This window comes from Xenopus laevis, chromosome 6S (genome assembly GCF_017654675.1).
Source record: "Xenopus laevis strain J_2021 chromosome 6S, Xenopus_laevis_v10.1, whole genome shotgun sequence".
NCBI lineage: Eukaryota > Metazoa > Chordata > Amphibia > Anura > Pipidae > Xenopus > Xenopus laevis.
The window spans coordinates 109,060,033-109,081,409 of record NC_054382.1 but is presented as its reverse complement, the minus strand read 5'-3'; the positions used below and the strand labels follow the sequence as shown (position 1 = coordinate 109,081,409).

Sequence of the window (21,377 nt, the reverse complement as noted above, 5' to 3'; positions counted from 1 at the left end):
CACTCTCTTATTGAGTTACAAACTGTTATTAAAATCACTCCATAGTTGTGGGACCCTAATCTCTGCACAGCTGTTGAAAGGAGTATTTTAAAATGACAATTAAATGAAGTAAAAGAACACTAAGGGGCCCGTTTACTAACAATCAGATTCTTTTTCCTATATTTCTAAAAAGCTCTAAAAATTACCAAAGTGAAAAAAAACAGAAAAAACTTTAATACCAAACTTGGTAAAAGTTGTTGATGTGCTATAGAATCAATGGAAGCTGCGCTGATCTGGTTGCACTGTTTTAAATGAAATCAGACTTATAGAGTTTATCTGATTTTTTTTTTGCTAGGTATTTTGCGGAAAACGAACATTTTTAGATGTTTTCAGATTCTTTAGTGCATCGTTCAATGCTTTTTTTGGTGCTCACTTTTTATATTCAAATCTTTTAATAAATTAAATGACAATCATGGTTTTAGCATTTGTGAGTTTAGTTGTGGTTTCAGCAACTTCTAAAACTGCTGAAATTTGAATAAATAAGCCTCTGCAAATTTGTGCCTCTTAGTGCAAGAATAAGCACTTGTGTCTAGGGATGCACCAAATCCACTATTTTGGATTCGGTCGAACCCCCGAATCCTTTGCAAAAGATTCAGCCGAATAACAAACCGAATGCTAATTTCCCTCCCGTCCCTAATTTGCATATGCAAATTAGGATTCCGATTCGGTTCAGCCTGGCAGAAGGATTTTGCCGAATCCGAATCCTGCTGAAAAAGGCTTAATCCTGGCCGAAAAAACAAACTGTCCCCCTTAAATGACTATGAAGATTTTCATTCATTCAGTTGCATGATACCTTGGTAATCCAATCACAGTAACCCCACGGAATTACACCTCTGTGAGTTTCAGATATCGCCTCTCTGAAGAGTTACAATTGCCATTGTGATTGGATTAGTGGAAGAGTTTATATGCTGAGGACTTTCCGCACCAGTCAGTTGAACTGAAGCAGCTGCTCAGATGAGTAGTGAAACGTATTCAATGATTACTCAGCAAGTCCAGTTGTTAGAATTACTTATATTAGATGTCCTCCTTAAATGTAATAACTAGCTAGCGCCACATCTGGTGACAAAAACGAAATGCATTCCATAATTTGATATCAGTCTTTAACATCAGATAGGTAGGGTTTTGTTCATGAACTACTCATGTATTGCCACCACATTTCTATTGGGTTTAAGTCGGCACTCTTACAAGGCCAGTCCAAAACTTCAACATTGAGATTTAGACTTGTCTTTGTGTATTGAACCATTGTCTTGTTGCATAATCTTAAGTATACTTCACCTTTATCTCACAAACAGATGACTGTACATTCACCTGAATAATTTCTGGATTGTTCAAGGTTTCTTTTACAATAGCAAGTTGTCCAGGTCCTGAGGCAGCAAAACATACCCCAACACCATACCACCATTACCAGTTGACAGTTGGTATTCTGCTCCTGCTGTACAATTCTGTATTTGCTTTATGTCTGACATAACAGGACTGAATTGTCTCAAGAGTATTACAATTAACGTGTAACTGAACTGTAGAACATTATCCATTTGTTTTATTTTGTAAACATGAGACAATAATTGTTGCTATTTTTGGATAGTAGTGCGACTCTCCTATAAATCCTTTTTTTGCCAGTGTCTTTCTTATTATGGAGTCATGGACACTGACATTTATTAGGCTAGAGAGGCCTGCAGTTTTTATTTTGGAAGATTCACCACTGTTCCAAAGCATTTGGAGATGTTGGCTCTCGCTGTGGTTGGATGTAGTCCCAGAGCCTTAAACGTGGATTAGTAACCATTCCCAGTCTAATATATTTCATCAACTTTTTTTTTTGTCTATTTTGGAATTTCCTTTGATTATGGCATAGTGTTCTTGTAGAAACTTTGTGGTGACTAGTTCACTTTCATGGCAAGCATAAACATATTGATAGGGAAGTTTCCATTCAATGGGGATGTCTGTGTTCAGTTTGTTGTATCTAATAATTACTTACATTTGGTCATTTGTTAATGGAGTAACTAAGGATGAAGTTGCTTTTTTGACATGGATGGATAACTTGGATGGATAATTTGGTTCTTTAAAATGCATGTGAAGTTTAAAATAGAATAAGGCTAGAAATGCTGTATTTTGTATACTAAATATAAACATGAACTTACTGCACCACAAGCCTAATCAAACAAATAATTTATGCTTTCAAAGTTGGCTCACCATCTTGTAACATTGTTAAATATCTTTGCAAGACTAAGACTGTGCACATGCTCAGTGTGGTCTGGGCTGCTTAGGGATCGTCATAAACAAAGCTGCTTGAGTTCTGCATGGCTGGGAAGTAAGGCGGGGGCTCCCCCTGCTGTTCATAAGTATGATTGTTTCCCTGCTCAGCAGTTAGGGACCATTTGACAATTCCTATCCACAGCTGTAAATGAAGGGAGAATTTCACTGCATACAGTCAGGTTTCTTATAAAAACAGTACACATTTTTTAATTAAAGTATATTGGAGATAGGTTTCTTTTTCATTAAAGAACGTACAAATGGGATTTTATTTTTTTGCCTTTACATGCCCTTTAAATAAATGCAATAAACCTTTATGTGTCTACTAAAGTTCTCTTTATATAATGAACTGTGGCCAAAGAATCTTGACTTTTCACACTGGCACGGTGTTTATTATGGGTCTATGTAAAGAAGGCCTACACAAACTTACTCTTCTCTACCCTGCTCCTTTGGGTGGTTTTAATGAATTTTTCAGTATAATCATCAAAAAAGTTCAGTATTTTTCCCTCCTTATCATGCACCAAATCTCACATACACTAAAACAACTGACATGGCCAGCCTTTAAATCTAAAAATAAAACGACAGCTTTAATAAAATATGCTTTAGACTTGCTTGAGTTATAAATAATTAAGCAAACCCTCTACGATTCCTGGGATATTAATCATGATTTTGCAAAGTGAGATATGAAAGTAGGCCCATCTGTTACCTCATCCACACATGACCCAGATAGACCCCAAGCCAGTTAATCTTGGCTCAGCCTGTTACACAAACCATATCTAAAATTTATTTAAAGAAACTGGAGACGGTAACGGATGTGGATTTTGGATTTGTATGAAATCTTTCAAATCATGTAGCATAATCCCCATGCAATAGAAATGTTACGGAAAAGCGATATAATTAACGTCATGCCATTTCCTGTTTTCTAAGTATTATTATGATTTATGGCCCTGTCATTTTTGAAGTCTTTTAAGTACTTTTAACTATTTACCTTCCTCCTATGCCTCTTTTCATATTGCAAAATGCTGTCTAGTCGTTTGGAGTCATTGACGCCAAAAAGAAAAAAAAATTGCTCCATGAGCCTACAATTTATTGTTACTTTCTACTTATTCCCTCTCCTATTCACCTTCCAGTCTGTCATTTACACCTTGAAATCATTCTAGGTTGCTAGGGTACAATAGCAACCGGATAGCTGCTAAAATTAAAAACTGGAGAGCGCAAACAAAAGCTAAATAATTTCAAAAAATAAAAAAAGAAAGACCAGTTGCAAAGTGTCTCAGAATAGAACAATCTACATCATACATACACTACATTTGGAGGCCCATTTATCAAAAGTCGAATTCATGTGAATTTCTTTACTCTAATAAATTCGAATATAGTCAATTCGATCGGGAGGTTATTTAAGAAAAAATTTAAATGTCTAAAACTTGAACTAATTTTACAGACTCGAAAACTCTAATCAAGTTCGATTCGAATTAGACTAAACTTGAGTCGAGTTTTTTCTCCGAAAAAAACTTGAATGTCAGGAAGGCTATTAACATCTTCAAATGGGTCACTGGATCTCTCCAATTGACTTATACATGAAACAGGTTTTAGGTGGCGACTAGTCAAATTCAAATTATTCCCAGGGTAAAGGTTTGTTAAATCTTGAATTTAGATTTTTAATCAAGTTTGGATTATTTCCAATTCGAATTGGTGAGTTTTGACCAAAAAAAACTATTAGAAAATTCGAATTTCCTATTTGACCCTTGATAAATCTGCCCCATAAAATTCACCTTTCTATTTATGATTACCCAATGGCACCTACTACTAGAAAATTATATTATTATGAAAATGGTTTATTTACATGAATCAGGGTTTTACATATTGCATACTGATTTATGCAATATCTTTTTACAGAGACCTACATTGTTTGGGGGTATAGTTTTCCTTTAATTGTTCTCTATCTAATTTAAGCAAAATACTCACTAGGGTCAGTTTCATTATAAAACTATTCACCTGTCTGTATGATTTTGGAGGAAACCCAGGAGACACAGTGAGAACATATAATACTCATACAGGTGCAGACAGTATTCAGGTTAAAATGGAATTGAAGACCCCAGAACTGTAGGGTAGCACAGTTATTCATGGTTACCCTTTCAACGAGTATGCATCGAGCATCCAAGAAAGATTTCGGACATTTGTGTCACACAACACAGACTTTGTCCTTCCTAATGCCAGCAGCAATGGGAAAACCCTATTGTAAGCCTGAAGTACATTTGTACAGACTACACAAACTCACTCACCAGTGTCGCTGGAAAAAAGGTTCTACCACAAATTTTGCATGGTCTGAGTTCTTCTACAATAAAAAAAGAAAGAAAAGTAAGTACAAATAATTCAAGAAAACCCATTAGATAGTGTCCGTGTTATGGCAAGGTTGTTAGGGGAAGGTTGCTGTGTAGGAAGCAGCAAAGCAATATGACACAATCCTACTTGTCTGTGTGATTTTGAATAAGAAACCATGAGACCTACTTCTCAAACAGAACCTTTGTACAAATGTATAACCAATAACCCCCCTAGTAATCAGCAGTCAGAGCTTATTTGAAAATATTGGCTGCTTGATGAAAGGCTCAAAGAGCAGAGTTTGATGGACTATATAAACACTGGTGTCACTCAGCCTTATAATCACTCCCAATACTTCTACTTAAAGGGGTGGTTCACCTTTAAGTTAACTTTTAGTATGTTATAGTAGAGTAAGTTGCCGATTCTAAGCAACTTTTCGATTGGTCTTCATTATTTGTTTTTTTACAGTTTTTAAGTTATTTGCTTTTTTCTGCTGACTCCTTCCAGCTTTTGAATGGGGGTCAATGACCCCATCTAAAGACAAATGCTTTGTAAGGCTACAAATGTTATTGCTACTTTTAAATATTCATCTTTCTATTCAGACCCACTCCTATTCATATTCCAGTCTGTTATTCAATGCCTGTTGCTATGGTAATTTAGAACCAGATTGCTGAAACTGCAAACTGGAGAGCTGCTGAATAAAAAGCTAAGTAACACAAAAACCACAAATAATTAAAAAAAACTAAATCAATTCCAAATTTTCTCAGAATATCACTCTCTATATTATACTAAAAGTAAACCCAAAGGAAAATGATCCCTTTAAAGGGGTCGCTCACCTTTAAGTTCACTTTTAGTATGATATAGGGAGCTATATTCTGAGACAATTTGCAATTGGTTTTCATTCATTATTTGTGGTTTTTGAGTTATTTAGCTTTTAATTCAGCAGCTCTCCAGTTTGCATTGTCAGCAATCTGGTTGCTAGGGGTCCAAATTACCCTAGAAACCATGCATTGATTTGAATGAGAACATGGAATAATAATAGGGGAGGTTTGAAACAGAAAGATGAGTAATAAAAAGTAGCAATAATAATAAATGTGTAGCTTTAAAGAGAATTTGTTTTTAGAGGGGGTCAGTGACCGCCTTTGGAATGCTAGAAAGAGGCAGGAGAAGAAAGCAAATAATTCATGAACTATAAAAAATAAATAATGAAGACCAATTGAAAAGTTGCTTAGATTTGACCATTCTAGAACATACTAAAAGTTAACCTGAAGGTGAATCACCCCTTTAATGTGCAGTTGTAAATATGCATTGGAGTCTTCACCTTGTGTAGGGAATGGGATGTTGTATCACTGAGGTGCCCCCATTCCACAATGTATAAGGAGTCAGAAGAATGTGTAAATATGCGTGTGTGTGTATGTGGATTGGGAAACACAGAACCTGCAAACCACACAAGTCAAGGTTGATGCAGAAGTCAAAGCAAAACCCCCATTACCCCAACATATAGTAGATGTGTGGCCTTAGATAATAAAGTTTTTTTTTTTTAGAACCCCGACTACTGAGCTATTAGTAGGTGGGCTGCATATCCTTAGGGTAGAACTACAAGGGCAGCCGTTTTGACATCCGATACCTTTCGCGACACAAGGAAGCACAGGCGCCACCTCGGATGCGCCGAATCTAAGGTAAGTAATGGGAATGTTGTATGTTGTCTCAGAATGCATCGTCTTCATCCGACAGTCATGTCTTGTCAGATGCACACTGCGACAACGTCCGACATTCCTATTACTTACCTTAGATTTGCCGCATCCGACGTGACGCCTGCGCTTCCTCGCGTGTGAACAGAAGGATTAGTGGATATGGATTAGTGATGTGCAGGTCAGGGTTTCCCTGACCCGCACCCGTCCCTAACCCGCCCTGCTAATACCCCCGCCCGCACCCGCTTCCGGGGTCCTTTTATAGACCCGTGCCGAGCAGACGCGACACTATAAAACCGGAACCCGGAAGTCGGATACCAGCATTTGAAGGTGGCAGGCGGGGAGAGCAGGAGAAGAGCCGAACCCGCCCGACCCACGGGTAAAAAATGTTAAAACACCCATGTAGTTCTACCCTTATTCTACTACCCTACAGCCAATAAAGCTATGGCACTATTTTGTATGAAAATATGTGATGGGAGGGATACTGTACTTTTAAGCCTGTTACACAACCATCCATTCAGAGCAGAGCTGATGACCGCTGACTGGCAGTTGAAAACAAACTCTGGAGTGAATGGAAATCAGAAATATGATGCTGATATCAGTCCATGAGTTCCTTCACCGTCTAGTAAATGAGCCTGTGTGTGGACAGCTTGATAGCAACTCCATATGTATATTATAGATAGAAGTAACCGAGGAGTTCCATGACCTGTATAAAAGCACTCGGCCTTCAGCCTCATCCTTTTATATGGTCATGGAACTCCTCTGTGACTTATAATATCCTTATATTTTACAATAGGGGGTACTTTATTCACTATATAAACAGTGCTTAGTGATGTCATCAGTTAATGTCCTTTCTGTCACATGACTTACTAAAACTTGTGGATTATAATAAGTAATGTACCCCCTGTTGTAAAAGGAAGTCAACATGACTTGGGTATAAGCATTTTGCCTTTATATGGCCATGGAACTTATAATATCCTTTTATTTTACAATAGGGGGTACTTTAATCACAATATAATCCACAGTAGTGCCATTTATAGAAAGCCAGGGAACCAGAGAAATGCAAGTTGGATTAGTCCAAGAGGATGTCATCCTATAACCCTCCATATGCTGTTGTACTACAACTCCCAGCACCCCTTCAGCTGTTGGTTGGCTGCTGAGAGTTGTACATAAGCGACAGGTGAAAGCCTGCAGCAGTTATCGCACAAAGGCTGCTGTACAAGCAGAGGGCCCCAATGCTGATCAGGGTGGTAACAGCGAGTTATATACAGCGGAATGACTGCATTTACACAGCTGGAGGGGAGGGGCGACTGCACAGATAAAGCCTGTCAGCGCCTACAATAAACTAGTACAGAATAATCCTGCGCAGGAGAAATGTTTGTTTTGATCAGGTGACCGTGTCCCGGCAACAATCCTATCCTTACCTTCTGTTTCCTCCATGTCTGCTTCCTCCCCGTATGTGTCTCTTTGCCCTACTGCCGCTGTCAAGGCAACTAGCAAACACACCCTTCCATCTCCAAGCGACTGATTGGCTGGAACGCGTAGCGGCACAACTAGCTTTAGGCCGGGGGGCTGGGCGTGGCAAACGAGATAGGGAGGCGGGGAAGCAGTGTGACGGTTGTCAGTCAATGAAATAGGCGTGGCTGGGTAGTACAGCTATCTTGGCGCTTGCAATGTTTCTCCAGGTGTAGGAAGACAAACAATACGCCTGCAATGAAACAGCTTGTACTGGAACACCCATTGGGTGATTTCTTTTCCTGCAGGATAGTCACTGGATGTGTGTGACGTAACATTAGTTATTTCCCAGGATTCCAGCTGTTCTGCCCACCGATAAGAGCGGGGCTTATAATGCCCACTCTTGTATTCTAGTCTGTACCCCGTTACTTCTGCTCACCTGCCTCACAATGGGCTCCTCCAGGGTAGCTGGGCTAATTGCTCTGTACAGTACTTCATTACACACGTGCTAGTTTAATACACGACCAGACGTTTATTTGAAATTATATTTTATAATCTTCACCTCATTCTCTGCAAATTATTCAGAATGGGGTAGTGGATATAAAGAGTGAAAACAAAATTGTTAAAGAGTGAACTACAGCGTTTCAGAGAGATTCTACCCAACCTGACCCGGTGTCTGACTAGAATTGAAAAAAGGCCCTGTCGTTCCAAGTACACAAAACCCAAACAGCCCCCCAGCAACCCACTAAATAATGTCTGTGGCGTCTTACAGCAGCCTGGCTGCCATTCGCCAGAATCCAAACACGCCTGTCCATACGGAACGCATTTTAGGGCATCATCAGGAGAACACATGCGTTCGCTCTCCTAACAAAGAAGTATGCAGACTCGCCTCTTATTATATTCACTTATCCCAAGAGGCTGCAGTCACACCTCCGTGCTGCCCACAAATGCTGTTGCAATCTCCCCCCTCGTGGCTCATTCATCATCCCTCCTCAGCCCTCAATACAAAATCTGCCGCATATGCAAATTAGGATTCAGTTCAGTATTCGGCCGAATCCTTCGTGAAGGATTTGGGGGTTCGCCCGAATCCAAAATAGTGGATTCAGTGCATCCTTACTTTTTAATAAAAAAAGTGCAGATTTAAATATTCATTCACATAGCAATGACCCACTACCCTGGGGAACTTATTGCAGTCCAATCCTGGTACCTCCCTGCCAGGCAAAGTCCCACACTCCACTCTTGGCTGATAAATAGTCTCCGTCCCTTTTCCCAAAAGAGCATTATTTTCCCCAGGTAGCGATACCTGCCCAAATACCTCTCAGTCTGGAGATTTGCTCCAACGTGGCAGGCACAGCAACAAAGCCTGTTCACAAACAGGAAACACGCTGGATCCCTTCTTTTTCTACCCTCCCTCAGACAGACGCACCCGGGAGTTTACACAGATGGGTAGACTCATCCAGAGCTGGAACATGCATCACAGCGATGATATCCTCAGAAGCTCCAAGCTCTCCTAGCCAAGCACATAATTTGCTTTATCCTCCTCTGCTGAATTATAGCTCCCAGCACTCTCCATACTGCAAGCATGTAAAAGTCCAGTTTTGCATTTAGGAGCTCCACACCCTCCTGGTCTAGCTCCAAGACTTGGAGCTCCCGCACCCCAGCCATCCAGGGGTTCCTCCAGCTTTTGCCCCCTATATTCTGCAGCCAGATTCTTATTCCACTCTGTTCTCAGTGAAATAAAATGAGCAAAGGCTCATGGCCAGACTGCACAGGGACAAGGCTCCTGCCCCTCCCGTCACTCTAAGTTGAACCTGTAGCTCACAGGCAGGGGATTTCCAAACCTGTGGTTTCACATTTTAAGGAACAGAGGGGAATTAACCCTCTGTATCCCTACACCTTTATACACTTTTTTTCATTTTATTGATTTATTTACACATTGTAGGGTGATGGGGGGAGTGCACCAGTGGTAAACTGGTAACCAGTTAAAGTCCAGGGAAAACTGTGTATTGCTGCAGCAAGCAAGGCTATGTTTATTTGCCAGCTTAGGAAAAACTGGATAATGGGTCCCTGGAGTGAATGGAGGAGAGCAGGGTGGGTCCTCCATTCCATACTCCATTCAGGAATTTGCTATCTGATTAGGCTGCAGATAAAAGAGGTTTGGGATCCATATAAATGCTGAAGGGAGGTGTGGTGCTGCCAGCAGTCAGTGAATGAGTATCCCTGGAGTGGAGAGTAGAGAACTTAAGGAGAAGCCTGAATATACCTGAGTGCAACAGTCACTCTCAAATGGTGAGAACCCCAGAGGGGGATGAAAAGTTTAATTGCACAATGCCAAAACCCTATTAACTGTATTCCTATGAATTTATGTTGGGAAAAGCCTTTTGAAAAAAACCTGTGTTTGGCTGAAAACGTGGTGCTCCTGATCATCTGCTAAACCTGGGTAACATTGCTAATTCCCCCAAAATTACGTGTACAAGCAGCCAGCTTGTCACTGTGTGTGTGTATTTCAACTGCGTCGCACACAAATCCGTAAAACGTAACATTTATTGAGAGTACTTCAATGTATATCAATAGAAAAGATCCTCAGCACACTCACATATGTATGAAGTCCCTTCTGGTGCTCAGCAACCATCGGGAATGCCATCATGTCCCCAAATAATACATAAATTTTTTTATGTATGTGTGGTTGTGTAATTATGACCACAACATTTTAAATAATAATCATGTTACATCATATAAAAATCATGTTAACATAACTATTTAGTTGAATTTAGAAAATAATTATTACTTGCTTAAGTTTACAGTGATATCGAATGGATTTTCCTATATGCTAGTAATATGTGATGTCAAGATATTATTTAAAATCCTAAATTCTTTTTTATTAGCCAAATAAAATCTTTAGGTTCCTCTACTTATTTATCTTAGATTTTGGGTCTACTTCTAATTTCCATGTTTTCTGTTGATCAACTGGACCACCATTATTTAGTGGTTTGTGGAGAGTATTTTCAGCTAACATATCATACTTACCATAATTTCTCTTTTGTGGACTCCAAAGAAACAGTATACACCATGTGTTTATCCCCGCCCTCAAATTGATTAGGACAGGCCCACACCTCCTCCTCCATATTAAAAATCTATATTAAGCACTCCCCCCAACCAAGCCCATTGTCTAGTTTCCATGCCTAATAAAAAGAGGTTGGGCATGGTGTATGCTGTTTCTTTGAAGTTCTAGAAATCGAAGTTATGGTAAGTATGATAACATTTTCCTCATTTCTGGATTCCTCAAAACAGCATACACCATACCACCAAAGCTAGTATGGGGGGGGGGAATTAAAAAGAAAAAACACAATGTTGAATGCTGAAGACTTTACTGAGACACAGAGTTCAGAACAGAAAGTGCACATTCTACCTCTTGAATTCTGCAGACTTGTAGAAACTAATGAATGTCTCAGTACTGGGCAAAATAGCAGTGGATTGGTGATGTCACATCGAGGAAGAGGAGGGGTTTTTCACTCATACCTCCTCCAGTCACTATATAATATGTTTTTGTATGTGGTAACATAAGGGTCTTAAGGGGCCCGAAACGTTGCCTGTTTGATACGTGTTTTTGGGCTAAATAAATCCCTTTTTTTCATCATTACAACTGATTTGGTGTGCTGCTGGTAATTTGACTTTTTCAATTTCTTTTTCAATGCACGCAGTCACCCATTTACTATGCGTCATTCTAGAAGAGTGCTGTACTTTACAAGAACAGAAATGATGAATAGATGATCTGTCTTCTACCAGATGCTATTTTTTGGACAAAAAATTCCAGAATTCACTGGATCCACTTTCAAAATTTGGGGCTGTTGCTGCATCATTTCCTTTTGGTATAATAATGTCTTGGGATAAGTTAAAATTGGACACAGACTTTAGCAGAAAGACCAGATCAGGTCTTAAAATTATGAAACAGTTCTGTATGAATTGATAGAACCTGAAGTTCACAGATTCGTCAAGCCGAAACAATAGCTAACATGAAGTTAACTTTCCAGCAAAAAACAGCTATTTGATCTGAAGGAGAGAATGGAGGTTTGGACAACATCCTAGGAACTTTAGTCAAGTCCCATCTAAAGTATTTAATTTTGGGCCTCAATTTTGTTATTGCCACACAAAACCTTTGGATGAGAAAGCCTAATACCGGAAATTGCAGAAATAGCAGATATCTGCACTTTTAGGGCTCTTGGGCTAAGGCCCATGTCAAGCCCTATTTGTAAAAACACCAAGAGCTCCACAATTTTAGGTTCAGATTGGTTAAACTAACCTTAGCCCTTCTTGACACCAAATCTATCCCACATGATGGAATAGGTGCTTCTAGTGGATGACTTTCTAGCAGCCTAGGTTGATATGACCCAATCCAAACAACCCAAACTGCTTAGCCTTGACCTTTTAATTTCCAAGTCACTAGGTTGAATACCTAAAGTTCTGGATGGACTAGTGCTCCCTGCTGATGGAAGTTGGGAAATTGGTTCAATGAAATTGGAGGAAACACTGACAACCCCGTACTCAGGTGCATTAAACACACAGTGAACCTCATGCTTTAAGTGCCCCTTACATCATGTGACCATTCACCAATTTCATTAACCCCTTAACATCTTGATACAAAAAATCCTTATTCCATAGCCATACAGTCTCAATTAATTTTAGGTGCATAATTCAATACAAAAATAATTCATCTTATTTAAAAACCAGCAATGCTTTTTATAACTGAATAATGTAAAAAATGTCTTTGATATTCGATCAATTTGTATGATGTATTAATTGTATTAACTGGTTTTTAACTAAGATGAATTATTTATTTATGTATTACAGGTATTGAATTATGCACCTAAAATGAATTGAGACTGTATGGCTATATGGAATAAGGATTTTATGCATCAAGATGTTAAGGGGTTAATGAAATTGGTGAATGGTCACATGATGTAAGGGGCACTTAAAGCATGAGGTTCATTGTGTGTGCAATGCACCTGAGGAAGGGGTTTTCTCCCCGAAAGCTTGTGTGTGAATTTCCGCTGAAATAAAATGTTTTAAAGGCAAAGCCTGAGGATGGTGTGCTTCATATCCTGTTATTCAAGATAAGGAATTTGGCTGACTTGGAGTCAGCTTGGGAGTGGATGCACCCTGAAAAAGTAAGTGGTGTGCTGAAGAAAACATTGTTTTTGGACACTGACAACCCCAACAGAATTGGGAACCAAACTCTGCGAGGCCAAAATGGAATAATCAAGATTATTCTTGCCTGCTCCACTGAAATTATTTTCAGCAGTGGTAGGATTAAGGGAATAGGAGAGAAGGCATAACCGAAGCTGAATTGCCAAAGTGCTCTTAACACATCCACCGATTCTGAGCCCATCATTGGAAACCTTGTCATAAACCTGGGAACCTTCTTGTTGGAAGAGGTTGCAAAAAGATCTTTTTCTGGATAACCTTAAAGTCTGGCAACGAACTTGAAAGCCTTCATCTGCAGCTCCCACTCTCCAGGATGAACCTGGGCCTGGCTCAGAAAATCTGCACAAACATTTGACTACCTGGCAAATAGAGAGCAGACAGATTGGTTAGATTCTGTTTTGCCCATTCCATGATCAGGGGCATTTTGTCGAGGAGAGGACTCTTGCTATGTCCCTGCTTCTTCACATATTGGACTGCTGTAACATTGTCTATTTTAGACCAAATATTCTTATAATCTTTCTGGCCGATAACTTTGAAGACCTTAGGAACTCCTTCATCTCCTGGACAATCACTTAACCTCCTCTGCAATGTAAGAGAAAGAGTCATCTGCCTCAAATCTATAATAGCCCCCAAGAACTTTATCACCTGTGCAGGTCTTACGTTGCTCTTCTCCCTGTTGATGAGCAAACCATGAGCCTGGAGACTCGAAATCAACTTTCTCGACCTGTAACTGAATCATTTAGGGATGAAGCTTGTACAGGTTGCCCAATCAGAATCTTCGTAAACGTTCTTGAAGAAGTCGACAGCCCAAGGGGCAGGGTAGTTAACTGAAAATGTTGCAAACAGGAATCTTTGACCTTTTAGTTATATAGGAACATTATAATATGTGTCCCTGAGGTCTATTGTGACCAACCAATCATTCTGGAGGATGCTTGAACATATGAGTTTGAGAGAATCTATATTGAAGTAACAAATATCCAGATAGCGATTCACTATTCTGACATTCAGGATAGCCCAATACTTTCCTGATGGCTTCAGGACCTGGAACTGAGGGGAATATCTTCTTAACCCCCTTTCTTCTCTGGGAACCTTGGTGATTACTCCTTGAAGAAGTAATGTCTCCAGAGACTCCCACAATGCTTGTCGCTCTTCTAATTCTACTGCAATTTGACTGTGCACATGCTCAGTGCTGTCTGGGCTGCTTAGGGATCGTCATAAACAAAGCTGCTTCAGTTCTGCATGGCTGGGATGTAAGGCTCCCCCTGCTGTTTATAAGTATGATTGTTTCCCTGATCAGCAGTTAGGGACCATCTGACAATTCCTATCCACAGCAGTAAATGAAGGGACAATTTCACTGTATGCAGTCAGGTTTCTTATAAAAACAGTACACATTTTTTAATTAAAGTATATTGGAAATAGGTTTCTTTTTCATTAAAGAAAGTAAAAATGGGATTTTATTTTTTTGCCTTTACATGGCCTTCGGTGTGGGAGCCTGTCCTAATCAACTTGAGGGATTTACCCATGGTGTATGCTGTTTCGAGGAGTCTAAGAATGTTTGGTGCAAATAAACAGTGCGAGATTACACAAATACAGTATGTGTAATAGTACATCAGGAGTCACTTAGGTATCCATTTACAAATATTCATATTTTTTCATTTTACTGAATTGTGTTTTTTCATATTACTCTAAACCATGAAAATATGTGTGGAGGTCATATAAATGTCAGTGGGAGCTGTCTTTTAGTGGTTTTCAGGTTTTTTTCTAGTAATTGCACTAAATAATTAAGAGGTTTTCATTGTCTTATTCTGATTATTCTACTTTTTTCATTCAGGCTTTTTATATTCACATACTGTAAAAATTACTTAGCATTTGTGGTTTTAGAGAAAATAATAATAACTAAAATGAGAAGGTTGATAAATGGGCCTCCCTGACTCATTCCAAATAGAAGTTTTCTTATAAATTTCCTTACTGAAACTATAAATTAGATTACTCTTTTGTACTGTATATAATCTCACCTGCCCACCTCTTACACTAATCTCTATTGCTACAGTTCCCTTGAACCCTGGCTATGAATCATACATCAGGATTTGCAGAAATTATAGGAACTGCATGTATGTGGATCTTTTAGGCCCTAAATAAATTGGCCTAAAAAATTAGTGCAGTTCCTATCTGGTGCAAATCCATTACCTTTCCATATCCTGAATATCAATGGTGTAGAATCTAGTTATTTTGCATACATAGCTCATGGCCAAGAGTATCGTACTGAAAGTTTGAGTGTTAATGAGCAATTTAAATAAAATCTTGACTTGAATAAGAAATTAGTAGCTTTGGTAAGTCTTACGACATTTAACTGCATTTAGAGATCTCAAATTCCCCTACCTAACGTAAATGCCACAATGTAGCAGTTGCCATAAATTGGATTTGTTCCCAGTTTAAGCATTGCAGGATTAGTGCCTTCACCTGCTCTACTCTTGTGGTTTTTGAACAGCTGCAGGTTTTTTATAGTAAGAGATAGTATTTATAAGCATCTTAAATGGATTTGCAAAGATATTTTTTTGGCTTTTCTTCATATCTAAGGTGTTTTAACCATCATCTTTGCCATAAAGAGACCACATCTATTCCTAAAATTTCTCTAGTGATTTGTAATGACCATGGTATAAATAATGTCAGAAAATTGTAACTTGAATTAATTCAACAGACTGCTATTGAAGATCTTCTAATAACAAAGCATTTGATGCTGGAAACTTGATAACCTTGATAACAAAGAGATACAGAAAGCAATTAAAATACAGGGATGTACTGTATATGTTGTGGAATTTAATTACTCAATCCTCCACAAAAAGATATGACTAAATCATTAACCAACTCTGATCAGTAATCTGCATTTAAATTTGAGCAAAAACAACAACACAAAATGCACTGCATACTGTCAAATTACATCACAAAATTAAGGGTTAAGATTTGGTTTAATGTAATGCTTTCATTGTTCTTTCCCAAAGTGTGCTAGTCATTACTCTCGGGTGTAAACATTAAAATCACTGCTATCTATTACAGGTATGGGACCTGTTATTCAGAATGCTCGGGACCTGGGACTTTCTGGATCTTTCCGTAATTTGGATCTTCATACCTTAATGGCTCTTACAGATGAGCGTTTTTACCTGCGCTCCCCTGCATTCCGTTTTTCTGCGTTCAGCAGCAGGGGAGCGCAGGAATAGACGCATTACATTTTTTCCAATAGTGCTGTACGGCGTTGAACGCAGGAAAAATGCAGCATGTTGCGTCTCAACCTGCGTTTGGCGCCTACACGCGCCTGTGTGAATACAGCCCCATTGGAAAAAATGTAATGCGTCTATTCCTGCGCTCCCCTGCGGCTGAACGCAGAAAAACAGAACGCAGGGGAGCGCAGGTAAAAACGCTCGTCTGTAAGAGCCCTAACTCTACTAGAAAATCATGTGAACATTAAATAAGCCCAACAGGCTGGTTCTGTATCCAATATAGATTAATTATATCTTAGTTTGCATCTTGTACAAGGTACTGTTTTATTATTACAGAGAAAAAGCAAATACTTTAAAAAAAAATTGGATTATTTGGATGAAATTGAGCCTTTTCTTAATTTGGAGCTTCCGAATATCGGATTTCTACATAACAAATCCCATACCTGTATAGTCAATAGTGCTTTGGACTAAAGGCATTTTATTTTTGCCAGGGTACAGGTAAACTAAAAGAGTAATTCTGCCTTTAATTTATAGACCAATCTGCACCTTGTTTTGTTCTGGAATGATCTGAATTGCAAAGGAAATAGTTGGTTCATCACTTGAAACACTGAAAGCAGTTAGTCCTAATGCTTAGTCACTCCACAGAATTCTCATATCTCATATCCATGTCAGTACTCAAGTCACGGTGCAAGACAGATTATTAAAGCTGCATCAAGCAGTAAATTCCATGCTACTCATCGCATTGACTATATTGCATTTGCCTTTACTTTTTTGCCCAGACAGGGAATCTAACACTGCAATAACTGTGACATTTGTAATTTGATTATGGATAATAATACTGGGAAGCAGTACAGAATATGTTTGCTTAATTACTCCTGCTTTAAAATATACATAGGCAAGGAAAAAAGACTTTATAACAAAATTATATAAAAATAGTTATGGGCAGATTTGTCCTATTTTGCTGCACTGAAAAATTTGAGAAACTGGCGAAAAATTTGCTAAACCGAAAAAATGAAAATAATGCATTAAAGTTAATGGGCATTTTTTGCATGCTTTTTTGCGACTTTTTTTCTGCACAAAATCCACTGAAGTCAGTTGGTGTTTTAGCCAGAGATGGGTAAAAGAAACGGATCCGCACACACACCGATTAATGCAGTCGGGGAATATCCCCTTTTATTCAGCCACCAAACATCAACGTTTCGGGGGGGAACACCCACCCTTCATCAGGAGTGCGGTAGGAGAATTACATTGTTAGCCAGAGATGGGCCAGGCCGGCCAGGCAACCTGGCCGGTCGCAGCGCCAGTCAGCTTGCATGCGCGGAAACGCAAGTAGACTCGCATATACAACAGACAGTCGGGGAGAGGGGATCGGACATGGGGTAGCTGACAGAGGAGGTACGTGCCTGGCGCCCCCAGCTTCTGTGCCTTACACAGGTGTCTACTCTGCCTACCCCTAGTTCTGGTCCTGGTTTTAGCTGCATTTCTTCCATTCAAAATACATTGATGTCAATGTGTGTTTTTTTTTTCTCATTACGTATTTGTAAGAAAACAAATTCTCTAATGGCAAAATGCTGCATTTTGCTGCAAATCCATACCTGGTGAAAAATCGCTACTCAAAAACATTAAAGGCAATGTAAAGGCAAAAAAATAAAATGTAATTTTTACTTTCTTTAATTAAAAAGAAATCTATGTCCAATATACTTTAATTAAAAAATGTCCACCATTTTCAATAAGAAACCTGAATATATACAGTGAAATTCCCCCTTTGTTTTACTTGCTCTGACTGCTGAGCCCCTAGCTGTTCTTCAGGGAAACGATCATACTTTCAAATGGCAGGGGGGAGCTCCCCTCAGTTTACTTCCCGGAACTCAAGCAGCGTTGTTTGTTTTCATGTAAAGCAGCCGGTAACTGTGTAGAGATTAGTATCCGCAGACCCAGTGCAGTCTCTATATTCTGATTATTAATCAGTCCTCTATATTCTGATTATTAATCAGTCTTGCTGTATTGGCTTCTATGGCAGATATTATTATATTTATTATATTCTGTTTCAGAAAACCATTATATATGTGATTATATATTGTTAGGTATTATTACTGAATGTTTAATACTACTTCGATGAGGTAAATACAGGAGAAAATAACTGTTGGACTTATACTGGATGATTTTTTGGACAGACATAATATCAAAGGCTATTGTGATACTAAATTCTATAGTTAGTATAGATATGGGTATATAGAATTTAATTAAAAGTAGGGAGGGGTGTGTGTATGGATGCTGGGTTTTCATTTGGAGGGGTTGAACTTGATGGACTTTGTCTTTTTTTCAACCCAATTTAACTAACTAACTAAAGCTCCCCATAGACGCGACGATTCTTCTTGCCGAACGACCGATTTTAGGGAAGCCCGACCAATCCTTCGAAATTATCGTGCGGTTAGTGGGATTCGAACGATCGTACATCTTACGATTTTTTGGCCGAAATCTGTCAGGAAATTGATCGGCCAAGTCAAAAAATTTTTGTCGGTCCCAGTGCAATGTATTATGTTTGCAGGGCCAAGCAGGCAGCTCCCCTTTGTTTTCCTGGCAAATTGGTCTTTTTAGTTGATGGTAAATTCGTACGATCGTACGATTGTTCCAAGAAGATCGTGATCTCACGGATCTGATCTTTTAAAAATCTCAACATCTATGGCCAGCTTTACTATGGAAAAACTGAATGCAGTTTGTGCGTGGTATGTTTGCATAGTGTAATTTATTATGATAAAGGAGCCCTGAAAGATTGATAAAGCATTATGTTTGCAGGGAGTCAATACTCCCTTTGAATCCATAGGGCTGGGGATTGTACGGGTTATTAAGCAAGGCCTCGCATCACCAATTTCAATATTTCATGTCAAGGTCAACTTGGTTTATGCAACCTACCAACTACTTGTTGTGTGGTAACAGAAAAAGCCATTGGCTGAGAACTACATAATTTTATGGATTTTGTCTGTGCCCAACAGCTTTGCTATAAATGTGATCCTTTTATTAGCGTTTTTCATGGTTTTTACATGGTTTTTAAGTCTTGAATTTTTAGTTTTAGCGAAATTTTAAAAAACCCGAAAAAATTTGATTCATGGAAAAAATAGATATTTGAATGTTAGTAAATAAGCACCATACACTTTTTCTTTGTATGTTCTTGCTTCCACACATTTTATCTCTTTGGTTGGCATTCTAACATACCCTGGTGGTCTAGAGGGCCTGCAGGGAAGCCCGCCGTGCCTCTGGTGGGGACGCCCGCCACATGGTTCATCTGCCCCTTGCATGCGCGTGAGCATTGCTCATTGTTAGGTCTAACTTGTTAGTATCTGGGTGCGATTTCTATCTTGATTGATTCCGGTTTTGATCCTTGCTTGCCTGACTATTCTGAAATCTGCCAATCCTGACCCATGTCTGCCTGACTTGTGCTCTGATAAACTTCAATCACTCTTTACTGCTGTGCTGCAAGTTGGAGTGATATCACCCCCTCCCTTTTCCCCCCAGCAGCCAAACAAAAGAACAATGGGAAGGTAACCAGATAACAGCTCCCTAACACAAGATAACAGCTGCCTGGTAGATCTAAGAACAACACTTAATAGTAAAAACCCATGTCTCACTGAGACACATTCAGTTACATTGAGAAGGAAAAACAGTAGCCTGCCAGAAAGCATTTCTCTCCTAAAGTGCAAGCACAGGTCACATGACCAGGGGCAGCTGGGAAATTGACAAAATGTCTAGCCCTATGTCAGATTTCAAAATTGAATATAAAAAAATCTGTTTGCTCTTTTGAGAAATGGATTACATTGCAGAATTCTGCTGGAGTAGCACTATGAACTGATGTGTTTTGAAAAAAAACATGTTTTCCAATGACAGGATACCTTTAAGCTTTTTGAAAAGTAAACATAATTTCAAGCAACTTTTCATGATTTGTAATGGTTTGGAAGAGTTCCCTAAGCCTAGCCCACTGCTCGTCTGCTATTCTGTCTGACTACTTTGCTGAGCTGGCTGACTACTGTTACTTTGTATCAGCAGCCATCTGTCCTCAGCCTTCATCCTCCAAACCCCACAATTCCCTGCACATGTGATTTCAATAAGGAACAGAACATCATAGTGCAATGCATTGTGGGTTATGTAGTTCCTGCATGTTGTCTGTAAGCTGTGGAGAAGTTGTTACAATTTGTAACATCAGTGTTTAGTCCCGCCTTCCCTGCCAGGATTTCAAATGATGCAGAAAGAGAAGAACTGTTAAACAGCTGGATTTCAGCAGAGAAAATGGCATTTATTCATACTTTTTGAAGAAACAGGTAACTGTGATGGGTATATTAGGGGGTTCTCTGTTATGTGGATACATGTTTATCAAATGTTTATCAAATTTTGGTTTTAAAGTCAGAATTCCCCGGTTACAATGATGTGTTTAGTATCACATACCTGTAGCAGCCTTTTATTCTTTCAAATAGGTATATTTATCAAGATGCATATTATATTTGAAAAAAAAAATCATTTATGTAGGTGATTTATATATTTTCTGCCATGCCCTGGTTCTTTCACTTTGCAAAGTCAGCCCCCCCCCACATTGCAGCAATTTACCAGATGATTTCTCTGTAATTGCAGACACCAGGAGGACATACGCCTGTAAAGGGCCTTCCTCACCTCTTTGTACCTGTATTGATTGTGATGTTTGTTACTCCATATATTCTATGTATGTAATTCATGTGATGTAGTTGTATAATCACAGTTACTTTACAGTGCTACACAATATGTTGGCGCTATATAAATACATGTTAATAATAATAATAATAATTGTGGCCAATGCCACCATTTTTGGTATCCTGAGTGAAAATTACGCTTTCTCCTGATGTTGTGTTACACCTGCACCTATTGACATAGGCCCTGTGGGAACCCTGGAGCTACCTCTTGGTTCCAGGATTCCCACAATGACCTTTCTCAAGAGGCGCAAATTGGAGGAGGCAGTGGCTCAGGAAGAACCTGTATGGAGGTGCAAGGAACTCATGTTGGTGCAACTACCTGATGATACAACTGAGGGCTTGTAACTGTGGTGAAGTATATGGCCCTGTGGTTTCTACCTACACATAAACAAACTATCCTGTAGCCTTACTTCCAATAGATGGGTATATAGGCAATATTTTCTGACTCAATAATAAATCAAGGTGGTCATACAGTTTCCATGTAAACTCACCAC

At 39.1% G+C, this 21,377-nt stretch overlaps 1 protein-coding gene across 2 annotated transcripts in view; it reads right to left on the bottom strand.

Moving 5' to 3' along the window:
- zc2hc1a.S (zinc finger, C2HC-type containing 1A S homeolog) overlaps positions 1-7,925 on the bottom strand; it is a 34,427-nt gene extending 26,502 nt beyond the window's left edge. The window contains exons 1-2 of one of the 2 annotated variants that reach the window (XM_018268777.2): positions 7,721-7,925; positions 4,569-4,621 (exon numbers count right to left, since the gene is read on the bottom strand). In XM_018268777.2, coding sequence (XP_018124266.1) covers positions 4,569-4,621; positions 7,721-7,736 — 69 coding nt within the window. In that variant the 5' untranslated portion in view covers positions 7,737-7,925. 2 annotated transcript variants of the gene reach the window in all.
- Positions 7,926-21,377: the final 13,452 nt, after the last annotated feature.